The following is a 26,107-nucleotide window of genomic DNA, read 5'->3' as shown; positions in this document are numbered from 1 at the left end:
TCACTTCGTAAAGAAAATCCTTAAAATTTCACTTATTACTACGCATGGTTAACGAAGTAAAACTTAAATAAACTGTACGATACTCATTATATCATTAGCAATTTTAGTTAAATGCCGGGTTTGTGCGAAATTTATTCTCCTAAATATACAGTGTATAATCGTTCACTTTTTATTTCACATACTATTTAAATGTTAGGTTTTCTCACAATCTAATTTATCGAAAATTACCTTTTCACTGTCAACAAATTAAAACAATTACCATTTCAAACTTTGTATATTTTGTTAGTAAAGACAATGGGGCTTTAGGACATCATTTATTTAATTCGAGGGCTCTCTTCCCCTGAATATGTTGCGCTTTTTGAATGATTATTAAATGATGATATAGTAATAAATCAAAGCAGTTATTCCCAAAATACATTGACTGTTATATTTGAACTTTTAAAAGTAACAAACATCCAAGATCGTCCAAAGACCTAACTCCCTTGGACCTTTAATATTGCCTTTTGAAATCTGAAATATTTCTTCCAAAGGCTAAAGACAAAAATAGCAAACAAAAATTCAATGTTTCATCACTATTTAATTCCTATATATTAGCATTAAAAATGTTAATGAATAATGACGAACAGTTTTTCTTCCAATTCTTTTACTCTTTTGGAACACGCGACTACCTACTTGTTTTGCGTTTCCAACCCACAGAGTGATATGGTCGAAATCGATGAACCGCCCTCTCTCGGGCTGAAAAAGAAAACCATAAAAGATTTAAAAAACTTATATAAGTTTAATTGTATAAATCCTATGCATTCACGTAGAGAGGAAGAATGAAATATAAGCCAAGCGTTACAAATATACTTTTATTATTCTAAGTTTGCTAATCAAAAATAAGTTAATTTTCTAGTATTTAGTAAAAACTTATAAAAATGAAATAAAAGTATATTAAGGATCATTTAATTTTTTGTTTGTTTGACATTAAGCAAAAAGTCAGGCCTAACTTAATACGATTAAATCAGTTTAATATATGTTACTATGTTAGGATTCAGCTTATTCAGACTTAATTATATTGATTAACTAGGTTTAACTTTTAGCCATCTTTTTGTCTAGATCAAAAGCAGTATAAGTATTAAATGATCCCGGTTTCTCTGTACCTCACTCAGTGTGCGTTTTATATGTTAGTTTGTCTTTATAAAAGTTCCTTTAAATTTTACTAGAAGACTCAGCTGACGAAGAAAGATCATATATTAGTTGGTTACATTTTATTAATTTAACCTGTGACTGAGCAGCTGTAGGAACTGAAATTTGAAGACCTGCCTAGCAATTAAAAACGTTTTTCTTTTGTCACAACTTAAGCATAAAGCTACACGATGGGCTATTTGTACTCTACCCACCACTGGTATCGAAACCAGGTTCTTAGAGTTGCAAGTACTCAGGCACACCGCTGTATCACTGAAAGACCATTAGTTTTGTTTGTTTTGGAATTTCGCACAAAGCTACTCGAGGGCTATTAGAAAAAGGAAAGTGAAAAAGCAACATTTTCTTTCAGAGTGGGTTCGAGATTACTTTGATGAATTTTTATTTTATTTATTGTCACTTTTAAATACATAAGCTTTTAACAAATTTTGGCTGTGATTTTCAAACGTAATTTAATAAACATTGATTATTTATCAAATGTTAATGTAATATAAACAGTTTCAGAACTGTTACAACAAACCTGTTCTTGAACAACACTCAAGACTTATCTCAACAGACAAGGCTGCTACAATAACAAAAACGTTTATTTCTGATTGTTTAACTTCACCAATTTGTTCTTCATATTAGTATTATTTCACGAGCATACAAAAAAACGACTACAAGTAGTTTATTCAAACTTGGACAAATCTACTAAAATACTACTATGCAGGTCATAGGACTATTTTTATGTTGATTCTTGAAACAGAGGAAGTGATTTTTATCAGTTATTAATTGTTACAGGCCAAGTTTCTCTTCGAAGTCATGATTCAATTATCGAAGCCTAGAACAAAAACGGCTAGATATACCGCGTAAAACTATGCACAGCTACTAAACGAAGTCTTCCGCATTTCGAACACTTTCAAAAAGTCGTCCTCTACACTTGCGTTTCTGCAACTGGCAATTATTGTCATCCATTCAACCCAGTTTCATCAAGTTATAAAGGTAAATGATATTCATTCTGTTGTTTCCTTATACTTGGCTGTGTTCAGAGTAAACATTTCATTACTATGGAATTTACAAGAAAATCATAATAACAAAAGTAGATATTTATCAATAAAACGCAAGAGTTTCAATAATAACAACGTGTAATAAACAACCCACATATTTCATACTTCCTATCCCTCTTCTTGACATTCAACCTAGATAAGAGATTTAGAGATGGACAGAATAGATAGGTTGTAGTGAAGATAAAACGGTCAAGGCTTAACTAGTTTCCTAACTCTCATGAGGCACTAGGTGTTGGGCAATAGTTATCAACGTAAAGTTGGTAGAAAAATAGTTGCTGTCATTTTGGGAATTTTCCATTACACAAAACGTGCAATTTTTTCTTACTTACTCATGTTTAGCAAAATGTATCACACCGAGTTTAAAGTTTCAAAAGTAAAAACATGATTTAGAAACTTCTGTTTTTAAAACACACTGAATTTTAGGCCTGTTGCCAGTATATATACCTAAGCAACACCTCTATACCTTTTACCTTGTAACTTTCAAAACTACCTTGATCTAATTTCGACGTGGAAACACGACACGATATTAAACACGATAAAGGTGAGTAAAAGCACTGCTCAGTTTTGGCATATTTTACTGCAGCGAGTAATAGCAGGTTAAAAATAGATATGCGGAATTATTTTGAGCAAACGTTTGATATGAATTCCGTAATAAAGTTGCCAACTGTTTAAAGGAAGATGGAAATACTAGTACTAAAATTAAAAAGCTAAAGAACTTTATTTCGCTTCTGATGTTTCAAAGAAATATTAGGCTTCAAACGTTAACATTACGCTTTGCTGATGAAGGTTCCATAAGAAATATTAGGCCTAAAAAGCTAAAGAACTTTGTGTTTGACTAATGAAGTTCCATTAAACTGGGGTTAAAGATAAATAACGTTGTATTGTTACTTTTTCCTCAAAATCTTCTTTGTGGGTCTTCCATGACTGATTTAATCTGGCTATTTTTACAAAATACAGCCTTTCACGACTGATCTAGTCTGGTTACTTTCATAAAGTAGTCTTTCACGGCTTATCTAGGTTGGTTACTTTCATAAAGTACAGTCTTTCACGGCATATCTAGGCTGGTAAATTCAACAACATACAGTCTCATAACTGTTCTAGTCTTAAAACTTGCGTTAGATGTTAATAAATGTCTGTTAGAAGATTATAAAAGAGATTTGAGACCATGATCATTACATAATATGTGTTGGTTAGTATTTCCCTACATATTAACTGAGGTTACAATAAACGTCCAATCCTGTTCTTTTGACTAGCCCTTATTGATTAACACCTCTAGTTACTCCACTGTTAAAATGACATAATAACACTACATATAACGCTTCTTTCTGAAATGACATATTTACTAAACCGAGAAATCCTAGCGTTAAGGGCAAAAACAACTGACCTTATGAAGATTGAGAAATATTTCATTTGACCTTGACGCTGCTGCAAAGTTCAACCTGTACTGCGCATGTCTTCCCAATCAGACCATGTTTGGCACAGGAATGAGCTGATTGAAAATAAGATAGGCGCAAACGTCGAACGCGGTGTTTAGAATTTTTTTTAAAACAAGGCACTGTCTTCACATCATTTACAATACTGTTAAAAAAAAAAACTTGTGTTTGTTGATCATTCAAATTTTATTCAAATACTTCAGTGATTTTTAAACTGATCCAATCAGCAGTATATATCAAATAGGTTCGTTTCAACTTAAAAAATACAATAACCTATAATACGAGCGCTTTTGAAAGGTGGTGCTTTCGAAAGTACTCGGTTTACAGGGTGTCGAATTTTTATGTTAAATTAATTTCTTGAACCTACATGTTTGCCTAAAATCGTAAACATAGCCTCTTCTGATATTCAAGTACATTGAAAATGTTTCAAAAAATTCTATAAGTTTACTGAATTACAACATTTTTAAAACAGCGAAGTCTAAATTAGTATGAAATCAAGTGCTAATCAGACAACTTGCCCTTTTTTATATTAAAATAAAAACTGTATCCATAATTTGATAAGTGAAATGCATATGTTACAGTTGAATACATTAAAGTCGAAATGAACTTTTAGTGTTAAAACAAGCTTTAATTTTTTAATTCTTCCAAGATTTACTGTAATTTTCATATTAAAGCTGTGATATAATTAAAATAGTAGGACAATTATCGGTTATATGTTAAAACTGTAGACACTTATAACAAAAATTAAGTAGGATTAACGATAGAAAATTAACATTGGTGTGATTTATAACCAGTTCAATACAGTTCAAATTTCTCTAAAGAACTGGGAACGAAAGTCGAGCGAGATTCGAACTCATGATTTTGTTAAAACTTTGCCGAGCTAATGAACAGTAGATCATGATAAAGTCAATTTTCATTTTGCTTGTTGTTAATGGGTAAGTTAGAACAAACGTTTAAGTTATAAATCTAGAAACCTATGAGTGTATTGTTTTAAACTTTCCAGATTACGTTAACATTGCATTGTTTTCCATAGAAGCTTAGGCAAACTGGGATTTATTTATAATTTCATCAACAGGTGCACATTTAGCATTTGTTGGCATCACTGTTTTATGTTGAGTTCCCTGCCATGGGTACAGAATGTATTATTGTTTTCATCAGATAATATATTTTCATGTTCTAAAATTAAACACAACAACACAGTTAAAAAACAGTTCTGAGTTAATAATTTATAACGTGAATACAACTGGTAGCAACAAAGTTGAAGTATTTTAAAATAAACAAAATAGCTACTTATCTTTAATACTTTTACGGCATTATTCAAGTCTTCTAATCCACGTTTATGTAACAACAGGATTGTGTTAAAAGTATCATCAACAACAATAGTATATAACTTTAGCTGGGAAGACGTGTTCTTTGTTGTAAACGCATATTTATCACTAGTCAGTAATGTAAACATACACCCCTTACATATACGTAAATAAAACTGAATTAAATATTAATTATACGAGGAAGGATAAACAGAAAAAAATTACAAACCTTTGGTCCTTTGTTGGTGTAAGTAGTCTGAAAAACAAACAAAAAACATGTTTTAACATACTATATACATATGCACCACAATAGTTAGTAGTGTTATATACCACCATTAGTATCACATTGAAATAACAGCTAGTGGTCCTCTCGTCTACACAGTGAAGTATTATGCATTTAGTCGAAACCTACTGGTAAATAATACAAGAAAAATTTTACTTATCGGGTTTTTATCATCCGAATTGAACCAGAGGTCCTGTTTAAGGAAAGTTATAAACAGGTTAATCGTAGAAGTTCCAAAAGAAATTATGATGTGTACGCACATAATGATAGGAAACTAATTTATTCTGATAACCAAATTAAACTGCTTTTAAACCAACTTAAAATTACATCACTAATTTATATGTATTCCTAATAGTTTTTATTTTTCCTTCAGGCTATTTATTAATTTACTTATGTTTAATAAAGAATTGTAATTATTCAAGTTATGAAACATATTTGGATATAAGACTGGTTTGAAACTGAAGTGGGTATTATATTTATTTACAACTATAACAAACCCAAGTTATGTAGAATATGTTATTAAAGAGAAGTTTCGTAGTCTAATATTGTACATAAAGCTGTATTAGACACAAGTTCCGTAGTTTAATATTATACACAAAGCTGTACTAAACACACGTTTCTTAGTTTAATATTATACACAAAGCTGTACTAAACACAAGTTTCTTAGTTTAATATTATACACAAAGCTGTACTAAACACAAGTTTCTTAGTTTAATATTATACACAAAGCTGTACTAAACACAAGTTTCTCAGTTTAATGTTGTACACAAAACTCTACTATACAAGTTTAGAAATGTTTGGAAACACAAAGTTGGTCATCGTTATATTAAGTATGATATTCAAATCGTATTCGACAAAACATTTAAATTCTAAGTTCGAATCACCGCCCTCGTATCGTCCGAGCAACTCTTCATCATCACCCCAAATTACATCACCTCCGACATCGTCGTAATTCCAGTAGATGACATGTCTTCCCAACCTATTACGATGTTTGTGAGACAACCCTTCTCAAAACCACGCGGCCCGGCATGGCCTAGCGCGTAAGGCGTGCGACTCGTAATCCGAGGGTCGCGGGTTCGCGCCCGCGTCGCGCTAAACATGCTCGCCCTCCCAGCCGTGGGGGTGTATAATGTGACGGTCAATCCCACTATTCGTTGGTAAAAGTAGCCCAAGAGTTGGCGGTGGGTGGTGATGACTAGCTGCCTTCCCTCTAGTCTTACACTGCTAAATTAGGGACGGCTAGCACAGATAGCCCTCGAGTAGCTTTGTGCGAAATTTCCAAACAAACAAAACCACGCCGAGTTGGAACAGCAGCGTGCCAGGATTCTTTTATTCATCGGACGTGTTCGGTTGGTTCTGGTAACACATGCTCCACTGTAGAACCACTAACATTATTGTGTTTATTTGTTGACCACGATTGCAAAGGTAGCAAGCACGTGCTTGCTACATATTACAAGGAAACGCTAGAACTCTTGTCAACAAAGAGTTGACTGTAGTATTGCAGAAGTCTAAGTGTATATTACTTATGGTAATAAGGCAAACATGATTCTTTGTTCTTGAAGGTTGGAGTACGAAACGACGTTGAGAAAATGACTCTCGATATTCACATTCGTTAGTCAACTTTTTTCGTGTTAATGTAACTATTTTTAATATATTTCTTTACTAGTCCTGGAGATGTGACTTATACCCAAGAACCTCTGAAACTTCCATTGCATTAGGTATTTTGAAAATACGCGCAAAGGCAGTAAAACATGAAACGACCGAACAAACAAGAACACAAATACAGTAACCCAAGTGAGGTGATCACAGGGTGGGAAGTTCAAAAATTTCCATTTAAAGGACAGACATACAGGTACCCAAACCATGGATACGCGTCACAATTCCCTAATGATGTAGCAATTTGGAAAAGTGTCCCTACACCAGAAATAGCAGCCACTAACTTACAACCACAACTAAATAGATTATGTGAATATTGCGAAAAATATAGAATTAAAATAAATACAGCGAAGACACAATTAGTAATATTTTCAAAATCTACGAAACATCAAAAAGTTCAACCCCAAATCTACATGAACGGAGAGCTCCTCTAGACTGCTACATCTGCAAAATTTTTAGGATTAACATATGATTCGAAACTTACATGGATAAAACATGGAAATAACATAAAAACTAAAATTTGGCGAAAAATAAACTATGCTAGGAGTCTAACTGGTAAAAACTACGGAACAACACCAGAAAACATCATTAAAATATACAAGACATACATTAGACCTGTATTAGACTATGGAGCTCCTGCATGGATCAATGTAAGTAAAAAACAAATACAAACCAAACTCCAAACATTACAAAATACACCAATTACATCAGCATACAGAGTACCTAAAACCACTTCATCAAAGTTCATGCATAATTACTCAAATACACAAACAATACCAGATAGACTTCTACATAGTACAATAAAATATTTTGATAAAAAATTGGCGAAAAAAGAGAGACCTAAACACCTCTCCCCGTTAAATTTCTACTTTAGATCATTAAGATAAAATCATTTAAAATAATAATAGTAATAATGGAATAGAGCTAAAATAAAACAGGCCACCTACGTTCTAGACTTATTAAAAATAATAATAAAATATCAAAGAACAATATAAATGGACATTGCCCTAAAAAGGACCTGACTAAACTTATGATATCACTTCAGCCATTCAGTATTTACTCGAAATATATTAATCTGGCCACTCCAACAAAGTCATGGAAAGAGGAAAAGGTCTAGTGTACCTGACCCTACTGGGTATACAAATAAATATACCCTAATACCAGAGAGAGAGAGACATACAGGTACGACCTACTTTACAGTATAGATCTGTCTTAATAGCAAAGACAATACTGGGCGTTAAATTGACAAACTATAATCGAGCCGTGAGCCGACCTCTCCTACTATTTTGAGTCTTTAGCACATGAAACGTTGTTTAATGTAAAGGTGTCTGAACTGAGCGAGACATCAAACATCTGTTTCATCATTCAGTTCAGCTCTCGTTTTCATTCACGGTATTTAAGCAGTAAAACCATAATTACTGCCAAACTAACCCTGATTCAACTACCCAATACTGAACAGCTACAAGAAAACGTACTCGCGGCCCCTAGAGTGGGTCCAACAACTGGCCCATTTTTCTTTCAAATTTGGCATTTATAAGAAATACCACCACCCCTTTGATGCAGTTATTGCGTTCCTAAAAAACGGCATGCTTAACGGAAATCATCTTTCCATATAACACACGTATATAATTGGAAGTGGTGAATAAATGGATAGTTCACGTAACAAGGGACAGAAACTCAAACGTGTTTTACTATGTACATTAATCACAATAACTGTTATTTACACCGAATATAGCTTTAGGTATAATATCCGGTATACCGTAACACAATTCAGTTTGAAATAAATACACAGTTAATGGTACCAATATTTTTTATTTACAGAAAACAACAGTACCTCTAGATAAACTATGTATATGACGCAGCCACGATGAAGTGACAAAACAGCATTAATCGTAAAAACTCACTAATACAAAAATCATTGTAAAATAAAACCTGCTAAACGCCAAGTATCAAACTTGTAGCTGGCACAAACTAATTCTGGTAATCCATAAAGGAACAGCATGACTGGCATTCGTCAACTTATTCCCACAACCTTGCTTTTCTAAATATCAAAGTCTGTTTCTATCACAACCTGTATGACTAAACATTAAAGCACTTGACACTTTAGAAGTTTTTTGCTTATTATTTTCACTTCTTACTACAAGAAAAGATATAACAATACGCTCTTAGTGTTTGCATGTACGGAGGCGGGAGGTCGACGAACACACTATTTTTTTATGAAAATTTTTATTTATTTACTTTTCATTAGGTTTGTAGTGGATTTTGTTTTGTGAACAGCCATACAATTGTTTAAAATGTGTTTCATTAACACAATACTTCTAGGTTTAATCTCATCTCACTTTTTTATATACAAATTTACTGGGGTGCATGCCTCCCCACAGTCATAGTATCGGCATGCTTATCTTCGTATAAAGTGTGTCAGCTTTTGATCTCACACATTAGAAAAGTCTTTCAAACGTCTACGTTTGTTGTTAATCACTGGAATATAATCTCTTCGAAAGATTTTAAAATTCCTGGAAGAAACGAGAATAACAATACGTACAGTATAAAAATGTAGACAACTTTTCAACAAACAGCTACTCTTATTACTTTATTTATGAATCGAGCGCTTAATTCGCGAGACAGCACGCGAACGTACGAGATTTGACCTAACTACGAATTCAATTGTCACACGTTCACAAGCACCACCTTTCGGCAACAACACAGGGTTTGTTTTAGTGTAATTTACAAATAAACTTAGCAGTATTGGAGATATCTATGACTCTTATGTTTTTACATTAGAAACATGCCTTTTGTAAAAAAAATAACAACCACGTAAACTGACATAAAAGAACAACTGTACATAAACTACCATAAAATAACAAAACGTAAACTAACATATAATAACAATAATACATGAACTCCGAAATTGCAGTTCTTTTGCTCAGTATACATGTTACCAAGTTGTCAGTTTTCATGTGTAAAGTATGTTGATAATTCAGTAGAATACAGAATATTAATACAATAGATACTAAAAGAGAAACGTAACGAATCACAACAGTTTTGATGTACAAGATTTAGTTTCTTTGGAAAAGACGACAAATTAAGGAATTCTCATATAAATTAGGCTTGTTTTAGAGAAATTGACTTTTAATTGACAACTATTATGGGATTTTTAGCGAAATTCCAAATAATATGGGAATTTTATAGACACTTCAAAGCCCGTTTCGTCAATATATAATTACGTTGTGTTCGGTATCTCCCAAACTGAACGTAAAGAAAAAAACAGCGCCATATTGTTTTCCCAAAAATATAGTTTTTGGCACTCGGTTTCCAAACAACATATTTCACAAAGAAAGAACATGTGCTTACAAGTCACTATTCTGGGGGAAAATATGTGCACAGGTAAGCAGAGAGATACCTGTGAGAAGTATTTTACTCATCGCAGTGAACGTAACAGAGATTTGTTTTCCCAGACTCTAAAGGAAAGATGATGGGAAGTACAGGTGGGTACATATGTCTTGAAGCCTCTTTTGTTCATTACTTCGTTAATTAAGATACTTCATAAATAACTCCTTGTGTCGCTGTTTGTCACCAGTGTAAAGTTTCACCTAATCATGATAACAGTTTTTAGCTCACGTATTATTATGTTAATAACCTATTAAGACCCTAACTCACGAATCTACGTCACAAACAACCCAGCGTCGTTCTCAATAACATCACACGTTTTGTAAAAATTATGGTTTGCCCTAAATATTTTATTACAGTGACTACAAGGTATTTAGAACTTTAAATACGAGTGCAATGAATAAAAACAACCTGGGTTGAATGTAAGAGCTAAACGTTGCCGAGGGAAATTGATAATTGTTGCTTCTCGTAGCAGGCTCTGGCGAAGTAACAACTGTCAAATTTTAGAAGTTATCTGAGTATAGGAAGTAAAGAAAAAGAAAGACCCCGAGATCCTTCAATTTCCAAACTTATCTGTCAACAAAATATGTTACTTTGAAAGTCCCGCTCACAAAGTTACCTGAATCACATTAAATTTATCCTCAACTTGCTTTACGTCACACTATTAACAGTACAAAATACCACCGAATTATACACACTAACCGTGCATAACCGTCACTTACTTTCAGTTAATAAGGAACGAATACCACCGAATTATACACACTAACCGTGCATAACCGTCACTTACTTTCAGTTAATAAGGAACGAGGGAAGTCGAACAGCTATTCCTGAATAATCAAATAGTTGGGTTTTACTGCCACTCTTATCGCACAGCAGTCTAGAAAATAACGGGTCGTGAACCAGAAACTCTGATACAGTAAGTGGACCATTAGATCACATCAAGCGAGTCCATTACTGTTATTTACTGTTTAACAGTAATGTCTATGTTATCTTATATTGCACGTACTTGCTTAGCTTGCACATGGCCGCATGCCGGGCTGTGGATTCGAGGTCGTACCCTGTTACCGAAAAGGAAAAAGAGCTTTCTACATAATGAGGCCGTAGGTACAACCACTATTATAACAGTAACCTACAAATATCACTATTCAATCATAGTTGCTCACTATTTGGCAACATGTGTCGTTACTAGCTGCCTTCCCTCTAGTGTCTCCCTTTTAAAATTAGGAACGACTAGCGCAGACAGTCTTTGCGTAGCTCTGCACAAAAATATAACCCACAACAACAGTTTACACGTCAAGCGCATATGTTCATAATACCACGTTGCACGCTCCTCGCGACCAGGTTGAAAGTTAACAGGGCCTTAAGGGTGGAAGACACTAATGCTCCAGAAGCTATTGGTTAGCACAGTTTATATCATTTTATCAAACACTGCGACAGGTGACATGTTATATTAAGAGAATATGAAAACTGGCGTCGTGAATTTGTTTACGTTTAAGTGTTATCACTACTTGTTTTCTATGTATAAACAACTTTGTTCAGTTTATATTTTAAAATGACACTACTTATATTCGACAAACCACTAATGCGATTATTTAATGTTTTTCTTATCAAGTGTTAACCACAAAACGATTCATAAACACACAGCTATAAATATCATATGATTAATTCTTAATTATCGCTTTATTTCAAATTTAATGAATTTAAAAGTTCCCAACGCAGTCGTAAACGTTTTTTTTTCTAACTCAGCTTTACTTCAGAATGAATCAGTTGTTGATCATACACTAAGACGGTCTTTATAACTACATTTGTACCAATTCTTGTTTTTTGCCGTTTATAAGTAACTAGGTCATTAGAAATCCGTTCAAAAACAAACTAGTTTAATCTGTTTAGAGACAATTATTCGAGAGATGGCAGACTTATTTCTATACACGAGTAGATATCTCAAAACTTCACCCGGTCTGTAAGCAGGTATATCTTAGAAAACAAACTAGTTAAATCTGTGTTTTTATTGGCCTAAAGCAGTAAACTAACCAAATAACCTCTATTCATATCAATATTCTACAGGGTGGTCCGTAAGTCCTTACCCATCCATATGTTATTGTGTTATATTCAATTACGCATGTATTATAAATTTGTTTCTTATTTTTAAGAGAAATATGGCCGATGTAAGCCCATTTACACTAAAATGTCTCACAGAACATGGCGTCGCATAATATTATGCAGCAAGAATGAGGGATAGCACACAGATACACTGGATACATAAGATATATGGATGGGTAGGGACTTACGGGCCACCCTGTAGAATCACACTTTTAGATACAAAATGTACAAAGGCTTGGTTTATGGATAATATGATTAAGACATTTTATTTGGACATATTCAATAATTTTAATTATTAATTGTGATACCAATGATTTGAAAATAAGCTATAAAACAACACCAAATTAAGTTATTTAATTTTAAATAGTTAAGGAAAGAACAATTCTTACCATTCCTTCTTGTCACGAAGTCTCTAAATCGTCTTACGTCCTGGTTTTCTATGAGCGGTTATAAAAGTCAGGTGCTTATCAGCTTAAACGTGGTTGGTTACATGGAAATGTTATACTCATATACTGTCAAATCAAAACCGCTGTTTCGCTTCTACGATTCTCGAAATAAATACAATAGTAATAAAAAAAGGTATGATCAGACATTCAGAATTTAACCTACATCAGATATTGTTCTGGTAATATTTGATACATACTTGAGGCTGATAATTTATATATAATGCTATGCAATTTTTATCACTACGAATGGTTTTAAAGATGTTTCAGGACATTGAACTCAAGAGGCCTGATGATAACTATGCGGAACACCACACACACACACAAATCCTTTATCTATTTAGCTTAAAAAATGATCCAACATCTGTTTAATGACAACAGAAAATAAACGAATGTATAGACAATTTCCTTATCCTTTAATTAATTACCTATAGCCCAAAATATCGCTAACAGTGTAAGTAGACGCTAATGAAACAGTACATTCTAACCACTATAAGAACTTGAGTAGAATACATAAATTAGATTTATTCATTGTTAGATTCATTTTTAATTCAGAAGTTGGTATTAAAGATGATTTGTGTGTAATAATATAAGCTGTTGACAAATTTTACGTCTCAGTTCCACATAACCGATAAATCTAATTTACTACGTTTTCTCTCACTTAACCTTTTTTTGAAAAATTACTGAACTGAAAGATTTTAAAATAAGTATTATGTAGAGAATTTGAACACAGTAGTCAATATAAAACAAGTAGGGAGGCGAGATATAATTACTACCGTGTTTCTCCGATAATAAGACCTACCCATAAAATAACACCTAGTTAAGAGTGGCAGAAAGAGGAAAGAAATAAAAAAATAATAATTTATTAATTAGTTTAATAGTTAGTTAATTAGTTTGTTTAAGTATTAATCAGTTAGTTTAATAGTTTAATGCTCATGCTCAACATGAGAGAGTAGGTGCGAAATTTCTACAAGAAATTGAGTTAAGTGCAAACTCAGCAGGAATTTTAAAAAACAGATGATTTGCAAGACATTCCAGAGGATGATGATATGATTGTTTTTGAATAAATTCCTGTTAATGAGTTTCTGAATGTTTTTCGTAATTTCTATTTATTTAGAGGTCTTATAATTTTTACTTTGTAACTTCATTTTTTTAATATATCAAAATAAGACATCCCCCGAAAATAAGCCCTAGTGTCATATTTTGGAGTGAAAATTAATATAAGCCCTGTCTTATTTTCGGAGAAACACGGTAGTTACTTAATAAATCATCATCTCTAACACATATAATTATTTGTTTCAAACATTGGATTTGGGGAGAGAATGAGAAATGAAAAAAACAATTTTAAAAATGCAAAGTGGGAAAAATACGTTTTTGCTAAAAACACAGGATGAAATCTACACCAGATGGCGATTTGAGAAACCGCAATTGCTGATGTCAGCTCAATATTTTGCTTTCATTTATAAACATCTAACAGACTTTTAAATTCTGTTTCATCTATTTCTCAAACTGGGGCTGTTATCAAAAGGGGATGTCAAACAAAAAGAGATTTTGTAAACAAAATGAAGAAAGAAAAAACGAGAAAAACAAAAATCAACTTCTTGTTTGCTGTTCAAATAATAATTTCCCGAGACAAAATAACTTTTGTTTGTTTGTTTTGGAATTTTGCACAAAGCTACTCGAGGGCTATCTGTGCTAGCCGTCCCTAATTTAGCAGTGTAAGACTAGAGGGAAGGCAGACTAGTCATCACCACCCACCGCCAACTCTTGGGCTACTCTTTTACCAACGAATAGTGGGATTGATAGTCACATTACAACGCCCCACGGCTGGGAGGGCGAGCATGTTTGGCGCAACGGGGATGCGAACCCGCGACCCTCAGATTACGAGTCGCATGCTTTAACGCGCTTGGCCATGCCGGGCCTCTAACAAAATAACATATCTACATTTTTTTGTAACAGATTCATAAGGAAGTGAGAACTTGTACTTGATTTGAAAATGGATATGCCAGCTTCAAACGTTTCGAAATCACTGATTCATTGCATACGTAAGTTCCCCAGGTAACTGTTTTACACATCACGTAGTACGTCAGTTATGATAGTATCTCCTTAAGTATGTAGAATATTTAGATTGTTATAGATACATATCTGTGAATATTTAGATTGTCAGAGATACGTGCATACGTGTCCGTGAATATTCAGAAGGTTACAGATTGTAGCACTTGTTTAAGGCAATCTAAGCCATAGTTTTAACATTCAAAGTTTCCCATTTGATTTCGTAACCTTAACATTTAAGTATGTATTATTTTTAGAGCCTTCAATTGGATGAGAATTCTTTATTTTTTCGAAATTTTGATAGAAACATTTTGCTATATTTGACACTTTTCATTGGTTTTACTTCTCTGATTTTCAAAGAAAAAATAAAACATTAAAGCCTATCACAGTATTCGCATTCATCAGTCTTCCGCTAGGTGGACTAGTTACTATCAGTATCAATGTAAATAACTATATTTCACGTGATCCTATTTTAATTCATAAACAGTTTTGTTTTGTTTTATGCTTGGAAGCATACTTCGTCAATTTTCTTTGGCAGTGTACCAAGTTTTCCAGGACAAACCTGTATTAAATCTACTGACATCTTTTAAAATTCACTACATCACAAGACTAACAAAGAAATAAACCTGACAAGTAAAAGAAAAAAAGATCAGGCTTATTTTGTGCAAGACCTGAAGAAACATGCACGTTACGCAAATGATGTAAGCGTTATTACAGCTGCCAGTAAACACTTCATATTTTAATATGTTAGCTTTCATACAATAGCTGAAATAACGTACTTTTCATTTAGAAATAGAAAATATGTAAACATTCACAATGCCCTTCGTAACAGACGGCTCAAAACTCCTGATATATTTTATTAAAATAAAACAACCCATACCATTATTTTAATATCTATAAAATAAATAGGTTAAACGTTGTTGTAATAGGAATTACTTGTTTCGTTTTGTTTTAAATGAAAAATCAAGGTTAGAAAAGTACCCAATCATGTTTGGTTAGAATCTATGCCTCGAGACTATTGGCTCTTTAATTCCTGAGACTTTTCATCTAGATCCAATAAAATCTGTGATCAAGCCACCATTTATTCTGAAAGATTACTCAAAGCATCGGTATTTCAAGGCTAATTTAATCATATTATATTAATGAGGTCGTTTTTTTCATTTTTCCTTCAGTTTTTTACTACCGGTTGTTTAGCACAGGTAGTATTGGCACTTTGCACCGTAAGACAAACTATCATGCAATTAACTTTGTGGTCAAGCCACCAACCACTTTATTCTGAAAAATAGCATTGCTATTTCAAGAATAATTTAATGACATTATATCAGTGAAGTTGGTGAAACAGAAAAACAAATGAAACTTATAATAGTTATACATATCATAAGACATAAGTATTAAACCTATTATGTATTTAAATACCACATTATTTATCTAGTCTATTAGGGCTTTCCAGGAATTAGAAGGGTGTATAATATTTGTTTGTTTGTTTCTTGAATTTCGCACAAAGCTACTCGAGTGCTATCTGCGCTAGCCTTCCTTATTTAGCAGGGTAAGACTAGAGGGAAGGCAAGTAGTCATTACCACCCACCGCCAACTCTTGAGATACTCTTTTACCGACGAAAAGTGGGATTGACCGTCAAATTATAACGCCCCCACGGCTGAAAGGGCGAGCATGTTTGGTGTAAGGGGGATTCGAACCCACGACCCTCAGATTACGAGTCGCACGCCTTAACGCGCTTGACCATGCCGGACCAGGATATATAGTAATGCTCATATAGTCATCATTTCGACTATTTCTTTTCAGGCCAGCTGGGATGAACAGAATGGGCGTATATTAGTGATAAATTGATAGTTATGATAAAACATTTTTAAAAGACATTTGAGTAAAAGATATTATTTAGGTATCCATAATGTTACAACAATAACACAGAAGATTTCAGGAGTATTATTATGTAAGGTAAATAACATTTCACTTTTAAGACAAGAAGAACCACGTCATTATTCATATGTATATTATTACTGAGCTCCAATACCTAATACATTAACAACATAAGACCAAATAAGTCAAAAGAGCATTTTGTGCACATAATGTTTTCGGTCACGTCACAATAAGACTTATGCAGTCACGTGACCAAAATAAACCCGACAACACTTTGTGGCTATATTGGAAGTAAATATTATTTACGAAAGTATGACCTCCGCTGCTCAATTTCCTTGTTCTCCGTTTATTTTTTCACGAATTTACGAGCATATTATACAATACATGCCAGTCAAAATGTGCAGCAAAGGGTCTTGACACAACGGATCTTTGTTACATACCGTCAGCAATGATAGTTGCGTTAGATGTCAGTAAATTAGTCCACATTGCAAACTGAGGACTAAAGTTAGGCCTACTAACAAAAGTTCAAGTCCAACGAGTTGAGAATATAAATATCATAAATGATTTAGTTTTGACAAAATCTTTTCACACGGAAAAGCAGTTTAAGGCTTGTAAAAACCTTGATGTTTACAAGTATTTTGTGGTCGGCGGTGTACATAACGTCAAACTGTGGAAAATGTACAAAACATCCAACGATATAGCTTACTCAAGATAAGTCGAAATTGTTAAATTTAGTTACTAGGCTTATTGTTCACGTTCTGTTAGTGACAAACGAACAACCTAAAAATCCTTGTCTTGTAATACCACTTTTTGCGTTACACATTTACCATGTATTTGACACAAATAAGCACTGGATTTAACACCATATGTTTTCACAATCCATATATTTGATAAAACTTTATTATCGCCCACTTGACCCTCCCGCCTAATACTGTTTGTAATCATTTAGATTACGGGAACTACCAAATATTTACATACTACAGATTTTGTCAAGATTTAAGTAACATAACTGTGACAAGGTACATTGTTTATACGAGTAGTGCTAACCAGATATAAAATGGGTAATGTTTGTCACAACGATGGTTTCCAAGCCATATTAAATGTTGTTCCAGTCTACATGTTTTATTGCCGCAGTCCATTTAATTCTGCCAACTGGATTCTTTAAAAATCTATAAAACGATAACTCTGGGTCATTTATCAGGTTGTTTGTGCAACTTACTGACACACAGTTGATTGTCATTTCAAATACTTTATCCCAAATTACAATACCAGCAACTGAAATGGTGGTGGTTACTTTTCAGCTCACCAGTATCGTATGCGTGACGTAACGCATATAAGGTCTATAGTATAAGTCATGTCACTTTTATCTGCACCAGTGTGGTTTACAGCGTGAAGTATGTATTACTCTTTACCTGTTGCCACCGACAAGTTATTACCGAAGAATGCTGTAATAAAGTTTGTCGGTTTCCCTGGCACCTGGTGGCACAGCAAAAACTCAGAGAGCTAGTGACACTAAAAATCAAGTTTCAATACGTGCGCTAATCGGAGCGCAGGTAGCCTATTATATAACTTTGCCCTTAACCACAAAAATGCAGTATTATAAACATTATTGTCTATCATACTCTGGCCTGGCATGGCCAAGCGCGTAAAGCGTGCGACTCGTAATCCGAGGGTCGCGGGTTCGCTAAACATGCTCGCCCTCCCAGCCGTGGGGGCGTATAATGTTACGGTCAATCCCATTATACGTTGGTAAAAGAGTAGCCCAAGAGTTGGCGGTGGGTGGTGATGACTAGTCTGCCTTCCCTCTAGTCTTACACTGCTAAATTAGGGACGGCTAGCACAGATAGCCCTCGAGTAGCTTTGTGCAAAATTCCAAAACAAACAAACTATCATACTCTAGCTATCTCTAGAAACATTCAAGAACCCCAGGAAATACAAAGATTCTATTTTTAACAAGCCTTTTCACTTCTATAAATTTGCATAGTTCATTTTACATAACGTGTCTAAATTTTTTTAACATAAATGTTTGCCTCAATGAACAGCATTTTAACATAGAACTGGTAGTTTTTATTCCATTCTGTTCTAAATGTGCGTTATATTAAAACACAGTATACTATTTGATACAAGACAATCACGTAAACATCAGGTCGATAGGGTAACCTAAATTATGGGGTGTAGAAATAATATTGTCAAATTAAAAGTGTTTGTAAGTCCAAAGGTAACTCAACTCCCAAAACTAGCCCAATATGATAGTAACGTAACACTGTAAAGTAGCTTATATTACCAACATTTCTAGCGTTCTAGCGCAAAGTTATCCCAAAACATGCCCAATTTGTCTAAATTGAAAACAAACATTTTCACTAAATCTTTAGTGAAAAAAAGACACCCACAGTAAACATGAAGTTAAAAAACAGAACATCCAGTTGGTACGTAGTCACTGTTAGCAACATATTCTTAAGTTTCAGATATTGTTTTAAATATCTATATAATACTTGGAATTTTCGCGATGGCTGGCGTTAATTCTATTGTTTTATTTTTAGATCACTTTACGTCGTAGTTTATGCGTATACTTAGATTGACGTAGAAATTTCGAAGTTTTGGGCAAGTTTAAAAAACATCCAAGTTAGGAGTTATAATTCGTGTGTTTGTAGTAGTCTTTTGTGAAGTTTTTCAATTTTATTATTGTATTGTTTTAGATAAAACATCTTTTTTCTTTCCTTTTCCCATTAACTTTAACTAATGATAGTACATGAAATTAATTTTTAGGTTTAAAATTTGTAATAGAACATTATTACAACTTATATAAGCAAGTTGTCATTTTGAGTGTGTGTAACGTTCCTATTATGAGCCATTTCAAGCTTGCTCAGTTCTTGTTGATTTCTTTAGTATACTTCAAAATTATTTCTCAGTGTATGGTTGTTTTTCTTTTATGATGAAGAGGAAGGTTTAGTAAACACAGCTCAAGGGACTATTATACACACACAGGAATCTGCAAAACAGAAATGTAACAAGACACAGATGTGTCTCTATTTATTCACAAGCCCCATGGGCTCTCACTGAGTGTTTTCTGAAGGAGGCTTATCTAGCTTATGTTACACTGGCTCCTCAACCAGGTCAGTGCAGTATTCTAGCTAACCTGTAAGTGGAGGTGAGGTATTTGGTTTGTTTTGAATTTCGCGCAAAGCTACTCGAGGGCTATCTGCGTTAACCGTCCCTAATTTAGCAGTGTAAGACTAGAGTAAAGGCAGCTGCAGCTGCTCATCACCACCCACTGCCAATTCTTGGGCTACTATTTTACCAACGAAAAGTGGGATTGACCGTCGAATTATAACGCTCCCACGGCTGAAAGGGCGAGCATGTTTGGTGTAACAGGGATTCGAACCCACGACTCTCAGATTACGAGTCCAGTGCCTTAACCACCTGGCCAGGTAAGGTATTGTATCTGAGGTTAACATTTTCTTACACTGAAAGTATTTTTGACAGATTCTTACACTTCCATCCTTCCTCCCCATGTCTAGTGTCTTTTCCTTTTCTCTTGCTCAAGACAAAAGATATTTTGATAAAAGTTAAGAAAAAAACGACCTTTACACTCCAGATAAATATAACAAAACACATTTTTATTTAAACTAACGTTTCGCCTTTGCGGCTTCTTCAGGGTTAATATACAACAAAAAGACTCAATTCCCTTTTTCACAAGAGTTTTACCGTAGTTTTATTTGAGTGAGTAGGCATGTTAAAAATAACAATTTTTTTTTTTATCAAATAACTCAGTTTCGCGTGAAAGCCGCCGACATTGCGGCATATTGACAAATAATTTTATAATAGTGCCGTCTAACGGTAACTCATCAAACTATATATATGTTAGCCCTAATCGTCGGGTTTTTCAGTTACAACATGAATCTATCCGAATTGGTTCAAATGGATTCATGTGGCCTACAAAACCTATTATGGCTTCAGACCCCAACAAAAGTCACTACCTGCAACTATTTCAAGCCAAAAATATAATGTTTCATTAGACGAATGTCAGAAACGTTAAATACTGTATGTAACTGCCTATAGCTGTATAACAATAATTTTTAACATCACAAAAATAGGGGATTTGGCCGAACCGCAACCCTGTGCCGACATTCTTGGGTCTTTACGTATATTATGCAAATGAACTGCTTTCCAGCGAGGCAACATTATTACTGAACTAGTTACACACTGTCAAGGTTTCATTCCGATATTTCTGCATTTTTCCACCTGCTGGAAAATTCTTCAGACTTGTGATAATGCATTCGCCAGTAATATTGGTTGTTTATCAATACCTGAAAGCTCAATAGTTTTTACTAATGGGATTACCCGTGCACTTGGGAAGAGAGTATAACAACACAGACCTGCGATGGTTTTATTGTATGGTAATTTTTACATGTTCTACAGTAATTCCTGTACGCCGAATCTGAAAACGATATTTATTTTTATCCATCACGTACAGATTTTTCACAAAATGTCATAAGTGAATCATTTTCATTAAAATTGGGGCACATTTTGTTATGCTTAAAATGTTGACAACCATTGGCTATAGATTTCTCCAGACCAGTGGTTCCCAACCAGGGGTGCTCGCACCCGTTGAGGATGCGAGATAGCGTTTCAGGGGTGCGAGGTTTCATTTCCTGCATGGATGAAAATTTATTTTTTTGTAGGCCATGTGGGGTTTATGCAACTTTTAGTTTGTTGTAATGTTTTTTTCTTTTCCAAATGTTTCGTTTTTGTTTATATATCATTAAAAATTAATTATAAACATTTGTTTTGGCCACCTTCACCTTTATTCTTAAATAAATAATTACTGTGAGGAGTGCGAGAACATATTAAATTTTTTTAGGGGTGCGGGGCATATAAAAGGTTGAGAACTACTGCTCTAGACCAATCGTGAAGCGAGAGTCTTGCCGATAAGAAATTTGCAAAAATTTCTTACGAGATCTAAAAAAAAAAAAAAAGTATTATTTTTGAAATCTTTGTATCCGATTTATTCACAATTCGCTATTAAAACAACTTTTATTGAGCTTAAATTGGCAGGCTTGTGTAATTATCTAAGTCTACATGTATATGTATAGGGATGAGTGGTGTCTGTTGTCTAACCGAGTTGCAACTTATATCTTTGTGCTCAATAATTTCCATTTCACTGGTAGTTTGTGTCTAGTTTCGGTTCAGCGGGTTAAGGATAGTGAGATATATGTTTTCAGCTGTCCTTAGCCATGTTTCACACCTCGACATTAAGCCGAGGGCAGAACCAGCGCTCTTTGGGGAATAAATTATTCCCCAATACAGTTCTGATTACTTTTGCAATTATTGTTATAACATGAGCCAGAAACTAGATTTTAAGGGGCACAATGTGGCTGGCAGTCCGCCCATTACGGTCCACTGCTTTAGTTAAACCGTGTTTTTCTCTGAAGTGTAAAAAATCACTACACCTAACGAATTTAGATTTATTTTAATATGTATATTATGGATAATAATTTGTTCTAATTACACACACGTAATCGTGATTATGTTTCTGCATTTCTCAAGCAGAATATAAACGAGATTAAACAATCTGTATTGTTTAGTACAAACATTAAATGTTTTATTTTTTACACACACACACACACACACATGTATACATACGTACATACAGGGTGGCCCGAAAGTCCCTACCCATCCATATGTTATTATGTTATATTTAATTACGTATTTATTATAAATTTGTTTCTTTTTCTGGGAGAGCAAATTGTTTGAAACTGGCAATATTAAAGATGCACCTCGTTCAGGAAGACGAATTAAATGTAGAGAGTCATGTGCTGGTGTGGAAAAGTCAGTAAATAACTGGATGGGCCGGCATGGCCAAGCGTGTTAAGGCGTGCGACTCGTAATCTGAGGGTCGCGAGTTCGCATCCCGGTCGCGCCAAACATGCTCGCCCTTTCAGCTGTGGGGGTGTTATAATGTGACGGTCAATCCCACTATTCGTTGGTAAAAGAATAGCCTAAGAGTTCGCGGTGGGTGGTGATGACTAGCTGCCTTCCCTCTAGACTTACACTACTAAATTAGGGACGGCTAGCACAGATAGCCCTCGAGTAGCTTTGTGCGAAATTCCAAAACAAACAAACAAACAAGAAAATTAACTGGATACATAAGATATTTGGATGGGTAGGGACATACGGGTCACCTTGTATATGTATGTATATATATATAAAAGCTACATGAATTGTCTTTCGAAACTCTTATACAAAGTAATAGCGGACGTGTGTTTTGTTTGTTTGTTGTTGTTTGCCATGTTTCTGCTACAAAGCTTCGGCATGGACAATCTGTGAAATTACCTCAACTCACCAGGGGACAATAGCAGACGGCTAAACCTTTGATATGAACACATTTGTAACCAGGTAGCTTCCCCGGATTATCGAGATTCCGGATAGTTCAGTCAGTCACCGTGAAGACAATGGACAATATTCACTTTCAATTAAAGAAAGCTGTGTACTTAGAGCGAAACTAAAATTCAACATGGCCATCAGTATAGCGAATAACATACTATGCTTACTGTTTTGGTTTTTTTAATAAGGATTAAAATGCCTTATTTCGTCCTTTAGGTGCCCCTCGCCGTTTACTGTGTTTTCGTTCATAATCCCAATAATATCTCATGAGGTTTGGCCGGTTTAGATTTAGTTTAGTCCGAAAAAACATTAACCTACAAATACAAAACAATATTTATAATAGCACTATAGTAATAAATAATGAACCACAATAAAAAGGTAATGACATTAGATATATTAAATAATGTAATCAATACTGTTAATGAAAGTAACAATAAATAAACGTTACTTAAATAACTTTGAATAATAAACTAAATAAATGTTGTCGCTATTTGTGACAAATGGATAATAAAACTGGCATATTTTCCCCATAAGTCATTTTGTTCCAACCATTGACTAACTCGTAGAATATACATTTATGTAAACAAACAAAGAATTCGTATTGAAGTACTCTGACATAACCGAAACAAAAATCACTCTGGTTGTCTGACGTAGTTCGTATCCCTACTGCGAAGATATTTCCCAGAAAAATTGTCGCAAACTGTCAGTGCAGGTATTTTGTGGTTAGTAAATTAGTTGACCCTTACTTCCCCATAAATAAGTCCAGTGCGGATTGCTTAATCATATATCCATAGAAAATGTGCGATTGTTGTATGTAAGCTGTTCGTAACAGGAAAGCGAAAAAAAAAAAAATTATTGATTACATTTAGAACCGCAGACTGTCCGTGCTCGACTGACGGATCACTGCATACAAGTATACACACGAAAAATAATCAGAACTGCGAATAATCCAGATTGTTTATGTTCAGGCTAATAGATCACTGTGTGTAGATAGATATAGATACGGAAAATAATGAATAATATAGGTTGTCAATGTCAAGATTAATGAGGGATCTCTATATATAAATAGATACACCAAGAATAATCCGGACTGTCAATATCCAGAAAAAATGAGTTTAGTTGTAGTTCGAACTATTCTAACAATTAAAGACAGAAATGAATAGAAAAACAACATATTCAAAAAATAATAATTTATGTGCATATATATTATATATATTTATTATAATTATTTAAGTTAAATAGGCATCCTACGTAAATAAAAATTTCCGGTAAAGTTACCTAAAGCATCAAATTCTAAAGACGTATTAATAACTCCATAACTTGCAGCGTGTGTGTGTTAAATATTAAATTCAGGATAGTTACTACGAATATAAATATATAAATTTTAATTTACATTATGGTCAACATTTATCATTACGATCTCCAAACAAACTGCACATACCAGGATTTAAAGAAGCTAGTGGGGTAGCGGCAAGGTTACGGACTTACAACGCCAAAATCCAGGAAAAGAGTTCGCAGAAAGTTTATTGTGTAGCTCTGCGCTGAAACAAAGGGCTTCAACTGTAATCTGTTTTGTTAAATCATTAAAAGGTGTTCATTGCCTATTTTATTTTGAAACATGCAAGCTTGTTCTATAATGAAGTGTGTGCGTGTGTTACCGCCCTAACTCTGAGAAAAAAAAACCCTAGAAACTCTGGGGCCCGAGGGTGTGCAACAGAGTATTATTCATCTTTTAATGAGGCAATACATCTTTTTATATCATGTTGCTTGGAAATAAATGTATAAAACATTATCGTTAAGAAGCGACGTGCTGAAAGTACGAGTTGTATGAACTACAAATTTAAAAAGTTTCGTTTTCAATTCAAAGGTTCAGTGAATTAAAAGAGATGTTTTTATTATTTAAGTTTAAAATAAGAGAACACCCTAGAAGGACGGAGCAACAAAAGTATGTTATACTTTCATGCTAAAAGGGATTCAGAATACACAGACAGTAGTCTACCATAAATCAACCTAATTTATACAGAATTAGTCTCGGGAAAAAAAAACTTAAATGGTGCAAAAACTGTCAGCATGACTTTTTGTGGGGGAGGGATGTTTAGGCTAACGTTTAGAAAATAGTGCATGTTGGATATTTTCATGAAAAAAGTTATCCTTTTACATTTAAAGGTAAACATTCTATAATTGTATTTTGTACATAAAATAATGAGGTATTTACAAATTAAGATTGAGAAAACTTCGCTGTAATTTTTTTTTCATTTACATTATTGAAAAAAAAAAAAAACGTTGGGCTAGGGGGTGCTGGTGTAATAAGCTAAACTATTCAAAATTTAACACTTATTAATTTCCAACGGTAGCTGTGAAATGAGAGACTACCAGAAACGGGCAATTAGTATATTTATTTATTAATACCAAGTTTAAAAAAAAAAAATTCTCACCTTCTATTTTAAGCTTAACTATATGATTACGTAGTTAAGCGTTTTAAGTCTTACAATTATTTTATGTAATTATCAGATACACCAAAATTTGATTCTTGAACAACAAAATATAACGTTTTTGTTTTTATGAGTTTGTTTTAAACGCATTGTGATCAACAGGAAATACTAGTTTGATTTTGCCTGAAACATGATCGACCACTGTTAAAGTTTACAAACATTAAATATATAAAATTAGTACAAATATATACGAAAATATTAAATTTCAAAATACAAAATATTAATCTGCACAATATAAAAAGAAGGCACAAGTAAACTTGTTTAACATGGAAATTCAAACTATTCAAAAAACAGGAAGTATTTATATATAAAAACAAAATTATTAAAATTTTACAAGTTCTACATATCAGAGTTCATCTGAAGTAAACCATTTTATTAAATCTCATCTGGAAAATTCCAAGCCTATTCTATTAATATCTGATCTAAAAAAAAACAAAAAACCTTTCCTTTGCACTCAAATCAA

At 33.7% G+C, this 26,107-nt stretch overlaps 1 protein-coding gene across 5 annotated transcripts in view; it reads right to left on the bottom strand.

The window, feature by feature from the left end:
• Hpd (4-hydroxyphenylpyruvate dioxygenase) overlaps window positions 1-26,107 on the bottom strand; it is a 41,235-nt gene that overhangs the window by 14,861 nt on the left and 267 nt on the right. Inside the window, exons 2-5 of one of the 5 annotated variants that reach the window (XM_076507688.1) lie at window positions 24,594-24,688; window positions 12,787-12,937; window positions 5,201-5,227; window positions 673-735 (exon numbers count right to left, since the gene is read on the bottom strand). In XM_076507688.1, the coding sequence (XP_076363803.1) occupies window positions 673-735; window positions 5,201-5,227; window positions 12,787-12,789 (93 nt within the window). In that variant the 5' untranslated portion in view covers window positions 12,790-12,937; window positions 24,594-24,688. The other 4 variants (XM_076507686.1, XM_076507689.1, XM_076507690.1 and 1 more) reach the window with 4 other exon arrangements.

Source organism: Tachypleus tridentatus, chromosome 6, assembly GCF_004210375.1.
Source record: "Tachypleus tridentatus isolate NWPU-2018 chromosome 6, ASM421037v1, whole genome shotgun sequence".
In the NCBI taxonomy this organism is placed as follows: Eukaryota; Metazoa; Arthropoda; class Merostomata; order Xiphosura; family Limulidae; genus Tachypleus; species Tachypleus tridentatus.
Note: the sequence above shows the minus strand (reverse complement) of the source record. Positions and strands in the feature narration are given on the sequence as shown.